The sequence below is a fragment of the Lolium rigidum genome, chromosome 1 (assembly GCF_022539505.1).
Source record: "Lolium rigidum isolate FL_2022 chromosome 1, APGP_CSIRO_Lrig_0.1, whole genome shotgun sequence".
NCBI lineage: Eukaryota > Viridiplantae > Streptophyta > Magnoliopsida > Poales > Poaceae > Lolium > Lolium rigidum.
In genome coordinates this window covers 221,108,540-221,120,065 of record NC_061508.1, presented here as the reverse complement: position 1 = coordinate 221,120,065, position 11,526 = coordinate 221,108,540, and the positions used below count along the sequence as shown (strand labels likewise).

At 47.3% G+C, this 11,526-nt stretch overlaps 1 protein-coding gene across 1 annotated transcript; it reads right to left on the bottom strand.

Annotated features, from left to right (window-relative positions):
• Positions 1–2,762: 2,762 nt before the first annotated feature.
• On the bottom strand, positions 2,763–7,966 carry LOC124690498 (probable UDP-arabinose 4-epimerase 3). Its single transcript, XM_047223881.1, has 11 exons — positions 7,849–7,966; positions 7,088–7,219; positions 6,267–6,391; positions 5,152–5,265; positions 4,963–5,070; positions 4,780–4,871; positions 4,459–4,600; positions 4,146–4,240; positions 3,937–4,066; positions 3,579–3,723; positions 2,763–3,257 (listed from the first exon to the last, which is right to left on the bottom strand). The coding sequence occupies exons 2-11, from the start codon at positions 7,125–7,127 to the stop codon at positions 3,031–3,033; spliced, it is 1,218 nt and encodes a 405-aa protein (XP_047079837.1). The 5' UTR covers positions 7,128–7,219; positions 7,849–7,966; the 3' UTR covers positions 2,763–3,030.
• Between the last annotated feature and the right edge of the window lie 3,560 nt (positions 7,967–11,526).

Below are 11,526 nucleotides of genomic sequence, written 5' to 3'. Positions count from 1 at the left end.
TAGATCTCACTATGAATGCACTACATAACATACTGATCAGATGCGGTCCTGTTGCTGTTAGAGCATCTCCAACAGGGCGTACAAAAAGCTGGCACGCTAAACCTCCGTTTCGCCGCGCGGTAAACCGCTGGCGCGCGTGATACCAAATTCCCCCCGTCAGATGCTCCATTTTGCAGCGCGCGTTGGTGCGGAAAAAAAGCACCTCCGCCGGAGGCTCTATTTTGCAGCGCGCGGCGCGGCCGAACGGCTAAATTCGACCATTCATTTCAAAATTAATCAAACAAACTATGAAAATTTGATCGAAAATACGAATATATTAAAAGTTCAACGATACAGCGTGACATAGAGGACGAAAATACAAAATTTGACTAATTTTTAAACTACTGGTCCGACTCCCAGTCGAAGTCCGAGGAGTGGGTGCTCGGAGTCGTCTCCGACACCGGCGTCGTCGTCCACTCGAAGGAGGAGGAGAAGAGGACGATGGTGGATGGCCCTGCGCCGTTCTTCTTTTCCTCCTCCTTCCTCGCCGCCTTCTCGGCCCTAGCTGCCTTCCTCGCCGGGGACTCGGCGTGGCGCTTGTCGCGGCTGGCTTTCTTCTTCGCCGTCGTCGTCGCCTTCTTCTCCTCCTTCTGCGCGTAGAAGGCTTCCGTGGTGGCGGCGTCTTCCGGGAATCGGCGCGCCCACTCGAGCCGGAGGGCCTCGTCGCGCTCGGCGATCAGGAGGCGCTGCTCCAGCTTGCGTTGGCGGCGCTGCTGCTCGCGCGTGATGACTGGCGGCGGCGGCGCGAGCATCTCCGCCTGCTCCCACGTCCAGACATCATGAAAATTCATGGTCCGGCGGGAGCGGCCGAGCCGCCAGGCGACGGCGTCGTACGCCCGCGCCGCCTCGTGCGCCGTGTCAAACGTGCCGAGGCGGATCCGCTCGTCGCCGGAGCGGATTTCCGCGTCGAACCGACCGCTCGGCCGCGCCCGAACGCCGTGGTAGCCGGAGGCGGGGCGGCGGCGCTGAGGCGGAGCGTCGGCGGGAGAGAGGAAGAGGTGGGGAGAGAGACGGAGCGGCGCGGAGACGAAGCGGACGCGTGTAAGTTTCAGGCTGTTGGCGTGTTCGCGTGTGTCGCGTTTATAGCGCGCGCGACAGCGGATGCGGCAATTCTCTCGCGCGGAATAGCGCAAACTCGCGCACGTGGCTAAGATTTTAGCGCGCGCACTTTTTTCCCGCGTCCGCTGGAACTTCGCAAGAGCGCCCGCGTCCGCTGGAACTTCGCAAGAGCGCCCGCGTGCGCCAAACCGGCAGTTTTTTCTGCCGCGCGGCCGTTTTAGCGCGTCTGTTGGAGATACTCTTAAGGCTGCTGATTTGTGTGGCACCTGCTTTTTTGTTCTTCTGATTTTCAATCATGCGTAGAATTCCTTCAAGGAATTTTGTGCAAAGGATACATCTATCCCTGCAACGTGCTTTCCTAATTTTGGTTAGATGGAGGATAGTTCGTCAGCACTACAGTTCACACTAGTAACCATGTGTCTGAATACATCCTAAGAGCATCTCCAGCCGCGTCCTCCAAAGCGTCCCCCAAAGCGATTTGGGGCGCACCGGACAAAAAAACCGTTCCAGCCGCGTCCGCCAAAGCCCATTTTTGTCCGGCGCACCCCCATACGGTGTCCGGCGCACCGAGCCCGTCCCCGTCCCACAGGGGACGCTCCGAGCACGCCGGACACAACGAAAAGCGAGGCGAAGCGACGCGGACCCGGCGCGTCAGCGGTTCGGATGCTCAACTGCCGCCTACATAGCGACGGTGCAGTTGCCCGGAAGCGGAACCGTCGCATTGGCAACCGCGTCGCCCGATGCCCCAACCGCCGGAATGGAGCGTGGACTACTCGGAAGAGCAACCGCCGCTCTCTTCGACTTCTGCGCCGCCGTTCATCCGCGCTCAATAAGAAGACCCGTACGTAGGCGCTTTCGGATCTTCAATCGCCCGCCATTGATCCAAGCTTCCAGCGACGATGAGCTACATCTCGCAGCTTCCATCCGACACCTCCAGCGAGGGCAAGTCTGCTGGATTTCGCCATTGGTGGGACAGAACCCAGACGTCCAGCAGCGGCGATGATTCCCTGCCGGCACTTGACAGCGAGGAGGAATGGCTGGGGTCAGAGGAGGCGGCGGCGGCCCGTGCGAAGGCGGAGGCGGACGCGAAAGCGAAGGCCAAGGCCAAGGCCAAGGCGAAGCCGGTGAGCACCGGCGACGACGAGGAGGACACTAGTTCCTCCGACGAGTCGGCCGACACCGCCTCTTCGGAAGAGGTGACGAGCAGAAAGCGCCACCGTGATGACGACGACGAGACGGGGCCATCATCGAAGAAGAAGACGAAGTAGTTTAAAATAATTTATATGTAATTTAATTATGTTTTTTGGAAGTTTTATATGTAATTTTAAGTTGAACCAATTTGAATATTATAGTAAAGAGTTTTCTTCTATCTATTTAAATTATTTTTAATGTTTGGGGGCGGCGTTTGGAGGACGCGGCTGGGGAGCGACATCCCCAAACGCGGCACGAACAAAACACATCCCCAAACGCTCAATCCGGCGCCCTTTGGGGGACGAGGCAAACACATCCCCCAAACGCTCAATCCGGCGCCCTTTGGGGGACGAGGCTGGAGATGCTCTAAAAGGCACTATATGGCACCATTCTCCATGACTCCGTAAGGTTGCAGCAGCACAAAATGTGCGCAAAAATATGTTTTGCATAGCCAGAGCCAAAAACAACATGAATTTCGAGCAGAGTTTGGTTAACCATACAGATTTGAATGGCAGAAGAAATGTACAATTCTTTCAATCAGCAATTTGCTCTTACGTACAGGAATGCTTATAGGATTTCCAGCATATCCAGATCGCTGATTATATTTCCACCAACAAAAAGCAAACCTTCAAAAAACGGAAAAAGGAAGAACAAAAAACCAGGTGCCAAGATCCTATACCACTAACTACAGAATCAATATGTATCAACGATTTCAGCTGAGTTATTGACTGCAGGCTCTATTTAGTTTGTCCCGTAGCCACGTGGATGTGACTTCTGCCATCTCCATGCGACCGACAGGCTCTCCTTGAGATTGGTATGTTGAGCAGTCCAGTTAAGCTCATTGTTGATCTTCGTAGGGTCACTGAAGACTTCAGCATAGTCTCCTGGCCTCCTGCTGAGGTACTCAACTTTGATGTCAACTCCTGTTGCCTGTTTGCAGGCATCCACAAACTCCTTAACAGAACGACCTGAAAAGAGGATCATAGAAACATCAGAGGAAATTATTTAGTGAGCACATGGAACACAGTAGATTGATTTGGACATGATTTGATAGTTCAAGTTCAATTATTCTTCCAGTATAATACACCTATCGATATAACCTTTACGCAGGTTTTTATGTACATTCAGTAAAGAATATTCTTTTGGTTCTGTGACTCTTTGCATGTTCTTCTGTGCCAATTTTTCATATATACTACGGACCATTTAATTAAAAGACATGCTTTGCTTGTGTGATAATATAATTAAGTGCAGACAAGTAAACTAGAAAGAGAACTCGTGTATTCTCAAACCTCTTCCAGTGCCAACATTGTAAATGCTAACTTTACTAGGCTCTGCCTTGTCAAGCGCTTTCACATGAGCATCAACTAGATCTGTGACATCAATGTAGTCTCTTATGCAGGTACCATCAGCTGTAGGATAATCTGTTCCTTTAACCTGTAAATGATTCGTCAAAATCCATCAGTTTTACCCCTACATCATCTAGTACTCTTTTTTTTTTTTGAAAACACATCATCTAGTACACTCAAGAATACAGATGTGCTACTTCATCAAGAAAAGCATGAGTATTATGTTTATAAATGATAACTTGATATGCGTACATAGACTAAAGTATCCAGGGACTACAGACAGTATACAAGAGAACTGTACCTTCAATCCTGGAAGGATTCCTAATGCGGCATCAAAGCATGCCCCGGATATCCTTCCATGCTCTCGTAGCTCAGGCCTAGGAGCCTCACCTAGTCTTCCCTCTGGGTCTGATCCGATAACATTGAAATATCTAAGACGGAAGTTTTCATGTCAGTCCAAATCAACTTTGTGCTAAATTCCTAATTTGTACAAGTCGAGAATCAATCCACCTTAAAATCATGACAGCCATATCTGTTCTCTTTGAGAAATCTAGTATGATGTCCTCTGCCATTTTCTTGGCTTTTCCATAGGGGTTGATTGGGAGCTACGCCAAGGTACAGTATAAACTAATTAGGAATATAATACCACAAATATATGAAAAATATGACAGGTCACATGAGATCAATAGTAGCGAAGGTAATTAATAAAACATTTAATTAACAGCCCTGGGTTTGCCTTTTCAGCAATACGAAGATGAAACAAGAACATTCCATTTGTAAAATAACCACCTGCACTTCTATAAGCCGGTTTAAGAGTAACAACCTGAGGTGTAGTTTCTATTATAGGCATCTTCTCCGGTTCTCCATAGGTGGCACAGGTACTAGAGTAAATAAGTGTCTTGACTCCATGAGAAGCCATAGCCTCCAAAATCAGTAAGGTGTTCGATGTAATATTGTGATAATACCTGCAAAGTAGTTGAGACTGTAAAATCAGTACAAGAATTATCTGAGGAACTTACTACAAAATCATCAAATGCATAACTGAGGGGTTAACATTACAGTACCCCATGGTGGATAACAAAAGAAGTTTTTGGGGCATAACAAGGTAAGTGGGGCCCTCAAACTCAATGTGGCAATGACTTACCTAAGGGGTTCCAATGTACTCTCACCCACGTAGGCAACAGCAGCAAAGTGCATCACAGCATCAAATGCATTTTCAGCAAATATCTTGTTGACCTGGAGTCCAGTTAAGTCAAAAACAAGAACTTCAATATATAATTCAAAAGGAGTACATGTATGTAGTGTTATAAGCATAAAATTAGGATACCGATTTTTGATCCCCAAGATCTGCATAGATGAATTGAAGTCTACCAGGCTCCGGAAACAATTCTTGGAGAACCTTTACTGCTCCCTTGTTTCCTCTAGAAAGATTATCCTACAAGAATAAATGTAATTCATCATCAAGGATGAAGATCCACATAGCAGATATTCAACACAAAGAAAAAAAATGAATTACCACAATGGTAACTCGATAGTTGTCCTTTAACAGCCGCAATGAGGCATGTGAACCAATATAGCCAGCTCCTCCCGTTACTAAGACATGGGTAACCCCAGGTTCATGCCGAGAAAACTGCAGGATGCATGCACGAGAATTAGTATTTTTACAGTTATAAACTTATGTGAATGAAGATGTAAGAATACCATGATAATCCTATAAGCAGACCATGCATGAAGTGATGAAAAGTGTGAGTAACAGAAATTGATGCACACTTTACTTTCTTGTCTAACACCAAATTAAATTGGTATTAATAACTCACAAAATTTCTTGAGCTCCAGTGATTTCATACCCTACAGTTTCACCACATGCATCATGACTCAAATTTCTATATGTACATCAACTTATATTATGACTTTACAGAACAAAGTCAATGTAGCATTTTAACTGCATTTAACAACAGACACTAAATGTCTTACAAATAAAGCGCTAGACTATTAACATGTAATTTCAGATTTATGATATATCTACATCTGCAAATTCACCTAATCATATTCTTCAACAGGAAAAGGTAGGCAGATTTACTCAGATGGCTTAGCTGTCATAAGATACAACTACCATCTCATGGATACAAGCTCATATCTGTTAGGATGCCTTGGTCCATCTAGCCACACCAAGAAGGCAAGAAGTGGCAACAAACAGTCATGGAAGTTCAAGATGTACCATGACCTAACATAAACTACATGCGATAACAAAGGCTATTGTCTAGAAGGATGTCAATTTCATCATCTGTTTGCTAGGATTAAGGAGAAATAAGATGTGCGTGGGAAAAATCAGAATACTTCTCATCTTTTTTATGTTGATTATACAAGGACGTATTCCATAGCCCAAGTCACATCATATGCTTTCCTGTTACTTTTATAGTTGCTTGAGACTAAAATAGATTATTTGATTAAGTGTATAGCAAGAAAACAAAAGAGAAAGAAACTCAGAAAGGTGTTTTGGGAGCCAATACCTATAGGTAGATGGATGTGATCTTTAATTTATGATGTGAGACGTGAGCAAAACAGATACACAAAAGCATATTAAAGGAATATGATCGGAGGAAAAAGGATAAGAGATAGTGGACATCTTACCACGCTAGTCCCACCAAAAACAGGAGATTGCTTCAGAACAAATATACAGAGTGTTATGAGGACCAGGGCCACAACAACTTTCCCAAGATTATGTGGTTTACGCCTAGCATCAAAGTACTCCATCCCTACCAACAACAGAAACATTGGCCATAAAGGAAACAACCATACAAGTAATCATTATGAATTTAAGGCTGGTTGATTAAATTGAAGCATACTCATGATCAGATCAACGAAGCATGATAGTTGGTTAGAACAATGAATCAGAGAGGGATGAACCTCATAGATAAATGAACCTATCTTTGTTGCAAATGTGCAGCAACCAGTAATTATACTGTGGACTTGGCTTAAAATGTGACCGCAACAAAGCGACAGCTTTGCTTAAAGACTAAACTGCTATGGGCCTATGGTCTATGGGTGCACATGCCCAGTTGACTTCAGTTTAAATACTGCACCTAATAGCTTTACTTCAACTTGCCTATCTTTCTAGCCACTGAAATCTTTAATGTCGATATAACAGGCATTCCTTCAGGCAGAAGAAACACCACTGAAAACAGTACCACAATTCAACTTATATAAGTAGGCATAGCTAAGCATGTGTACGCCAAAGTGAAACCCACTGTAAGTTCTAAAGAAATGACAGCTTTTCAGGTGGAGTTATGTAAAAATCACTTTATATCATGGGGGCGAATTGATAGTCCAACCAAACATAAACAATGGCCGCTACTGGTGGGGCACTCATGCTTAAGGATTCTTGGGGTGAAAAGGCCATCTGTGTATCTAAAGCAAGAGTAATAGTCAAGGAGAAGAACACAGAGATCTACCAGCCCTAGGCTGAGTTCCCCTCCTGTTTACAGGGATCATGTAAGATTCCTTCTCCTTGAGACCAAGTAGCAAATGGTGGAACCCCTACTCCCCGTCACCGCCTTGATCTTTTCTTGCCAATGGCGGAATCCCTGCAGAACCAGCACACAGCGTGCGTTAGTTACAGGGACACAAAATCATCCTATGGCAGCCAATTCAATCAGGGCAAGAACGGCGTGCGTCAGTCACATGGACACAAAATCATCCCAAGGCAGCCAATTCAATCAAGGCAAAAACAGCGTTGCAATTCGAATTGGTAAAAGATTCCAGCTCCAAAGTCAATTCGGCGGCCATGATCTCGAATTTAGAGAAAGAGAAATCAAAGAGCGCGAGATCTCGAGTTGGAGAGAATGCGCCATAGATGGGGCCTTCCGGCATGACAATCGCAGTAGTAGATCCAAAAGGAGCAGCACGAAACACAAGGCGAGAGAAATTCACAAACACGAACAACTGGGAACAGAGCGAAACAATGCACGCAGATCGACCGCCCGGTCCGTGGTTAACAAAAAAAAAACACAATTCCCGGCCCGAATAGCATCAAGACGGCGCTTCCGCCGTCTGAATCCCAACCAAGCCCCACAGTGTCCAAGAAACGCGTGACCGTGAATGAGGAAACCCCCGATCCGACCCAAGAACGGCAAGAAAGTTCCGCCACCACGAAGCCAGATCAAGAAAACCGTCCCCAAAATGCAGCCGTGGAGCTGGGGCGGCAGGAGCTCACCGTGTGCGGCGAGGTAGGGGGCAGGAGGAGATGCCTCCGTCCGAGAGGAGAAGTAGGAGAACCTCTAGGAGAACACACGGGAGAGTAGGAGGGGAGAGGGGTCGTTGGGGTGGTGTGTCTGGACCAGGTCCTCGTCTGGACAGAAGTAGAGTTGCAAAAGTCCTTTCTTTGCTGTTGCTTCCTCCTTCCCTCTCTCTCTCTCACACTCTAGGTTAGGGGGATCAGGACTCAGAGTGAGGTGACTGCTCACTCCCTTGGAACCAGGACAGACATTGAAGTTTCAGGATTTATTACTTGTACTCCCTCCGTCACGAATTAGGTGTCGGACTAGATTTTTTGCAAAAACGACCCTCAGTAATTTCCGACCGAACCCCCGGTCCCTCCGCGGCTCACTTCGTCGCCCACGCCGTCTCTTCGAGCTCTCGCGACGCGGACGCCGACCGCCACCTGACGCCGCCGGCCACCTAGCTCCACCACCTCCCTCTTCCTCTTGCGGGCTAAGCCACCGCCTTTCTTCTACCTCGGCGTGCTGCCGCATCCCTCCACCTCGCGCGCGTCCTCGCCGCCTCCCTCTTCCCCTCGCGTGTTCTCCTGCTCCAAGCTTTCATTTTTCCCGACTCCGGCGACCGGATTTGCGGCGGCGCTGCTAGATCTGCGGTGCTTGTGGATGGAATAGGCTGCTGGCGACGGGGATCTGCTGCTGGCGACGGGTACCGGCTGCTGGCGATGGTGAGCAGCTGCTGGGGATGGCTAATGGTAGACGGTGAGCAGCTGCTGGCGACGGCTGCTGGCGATGGGGAGCAGCTGCTGACCAGTTCGTCGTCTCCGTAACGTACGTCAACTATGAGAAGTAGCCCCAGTGCTGGAGCAGGTATGCTACTCCTCCATGGTTACGGCTGCTTTGCTCTTGTAGTCTTGTCCATGCTTTGCTCTTGTTCATGCTTGTCAATGATTGAAGTATGCCATGGTTACGGCTGATTGCTTGCTTAGTGTACTGTATCTCCTTTTACTAATTGCTAATTGCTAACTGGGAGTAGCATTGTCATTCCAGCTCTTACCACTCATGAAACAGTTGTTAATTTTCAGAGTTGCTAATTAATCCACTAGCAGCAGCATGGTTGTACTCCTTGTAAGATTACTGATGTTGAGGTTATAGCTCTGGAACTCGACCTTGAAATATGATGCAAACTAGCACTACTGTATGTGTTGATTTTAATCTCTGTTTATCTCTATGAAGTGTCGACTCTCTTATGAACTACTCCCTACTTTACAGTACTCCAACAGGAGCAATGCAATTGAATTGCTGGTTATCTCTGAATTCTCATTGGTTCACATGGACATTGACATGGCTTTAGCGCTATTCTCATTGCTGTATTTTATGTGTATTTCACTGGAGTATAAGAAGAAAGAGGTCATGGATACTACTGAAGCTTTGATGCTAGCTTAATTTTAGGCCTTTTTCTCCAGTAATTTTGATTGAGCTGATAGCATACATTAAAAATGAGTAATCATCACAACCATCCCAATAATCATCATACTCCAGGAAGATACAGCTTAATTTGTGTGTGAAGTGTGAACCTCAAGGTACACATACAGTTGGAGATACTGGCCCAAATAGACCCGAACTTACAAAGCAAATGTAACATGTTTTAGTTGCTTGTTTTGTCTTAGCAAGAAAAGATCCAGGGAAAGCATATGGGAGTAGTTTATGTCTGAAACCTGAATTGATGACAATACAGTGTACTCCAGGGAAAAAACCAAAAAGTTTTGTTAAATTACAAAACCAGAATGTTCATAATAAAGGCATCAAAGGACTTCAATTCTTTTGCATTCATCTTTTCAGTGTAGTGTAGTGGCTACATAGAAAAATGCTTGGTTCTGTAGTGTAGTGTAGGATTTGATCTTTTATGATGTATAGGATTTGATTTTTTACTGATTGCTTGGTTCTGCATAAAAATGATGTCGATATTTTTCGAGAAAATGCAAAGGACCTTTGCGTCTCATTTCATTGAAAAGATAGTTTGTTTACAATCCTCCTAGGAGGCAGCATACATCATACACACTCAGCTACTTAGTGCACATCCCAGGTCGTCGGCAGCGCTTCCCTAAGCCCCATACATGCCAAAGCCTCATGCCAAACTTGCTTGGCGAAGGGGCAGTGGATGAGTAGGTGCCGCATGGTTTCGGGTTCCTGATCGCACAATAGGCAGTGGGGGTGGTGTTGCAAGCCTCGACGCGCCAGCCGGTCGGCAGTCCAGCAGCAATTTTGGAACGCTAACCTTACTGATGTCGATATTCCACTTACGACTTGGCGTCATGCCATCATCTTACTGTAAAGCTATTTGGCTCTGATTACATGAGTGAATAAGGGCTCTGCTTACAGTTAAATGAATGAATAATGACTCTGCTTACTGTAATTCATGAATGTTTACAGCAAGTTAGTACAGTACTCTGCTTCATTGACAAACCAGCTCAAATTTCATTACAGCGTTACAGTTAAATTTCACACCAGATAGACAATATTGACCTCAACTTGACATAGCAGGTAGACATAGTTGTATGTCCAATTTAGAAAGCTAGAAGGGTTTAGTTATAGACTTGTACCAGCATCCAATAATGCAAGGGAAGGGGAGGGAGAGACATAGCAGGTAGCATAATTCTAGCTACTGTTATTTTTTGTGTAGTTAGTCAATTGCTTACAGGATTCTCGTTTGAACTCCTAATCTCCTTTTCAAAACACCTTGTTAATAAGTAACCTTCATATAGATATTTTTCAACATGATGGACTACTGCAGATGACCAGATACTCTGATTAAACAATATTCCTGTACATAAAAATGAAACTGAAGTTGAACCCATACAATGAAACTGAAGAAACAAACTAATTTGTACAATCCAACATCTGCAGGTTGTTAACTCCGGATCTCCTTGGATGTGACGTGCGCTGCAGCTACGTGATGGTCTTCGACGACAAGATCGCCGACTTGAAACAGTCCCCCAACACCGCCGCGCCCCTCCACTCCAGCAGCTTCGGGGTAGTCCTCCTCGAGCTCCAGCGGCGGTGAAAGGGGAGCTCCAGCAGCGGCGGACACCGGGTTCCAGCAGCAGCGGACACCGGTTTCCAGAAGCGGCGGCGAGAGGCGGCTCCAGCAGCTTCGTCCTCCTCGAGCTCCAGCGGCAGAGAGAGAGGACCTCCAGCAGCGGTGGACAACAGCTTCCAGCAGCGGCGGCGAGAGGCGGCTCCAGCAGCGGCCGCGGATCGCGGGAGGCCGCTGGCCTGCGGCACGAAGCGCGAGAGGTCACCGGCACGGAGGGAAGGAGGCCGCCCGTCCGCCGGCGCGAGGCTGCGAGCTCCACCGAGAGGCCTGCCGGCGCCAGGCTGCGAGCGGCGCGGGAGTCCACCGGCGTCAGGATGCGAGGGGCGCGGGAATACGCCGGCGGTAGGGTGTGAGGGCCGCGCGAGTCCGCCGGCGGGAGGCTGCAGCCGCGAGCGCGGGAGTCCGCCGGCGCCCGGCAAGATGCAAGAATCGATTGGGGAAGATTCGATCGGGGGTACGGATTGGTGACGTTTACGGAATAAAAAGGGCCAAAATGTAAAAAAGGCTTTACACTAGTCTCCGACACCTAATTCATGACGGAGGGAGTACTATATTGTTTGTTGTTGGGAATCCATCACCA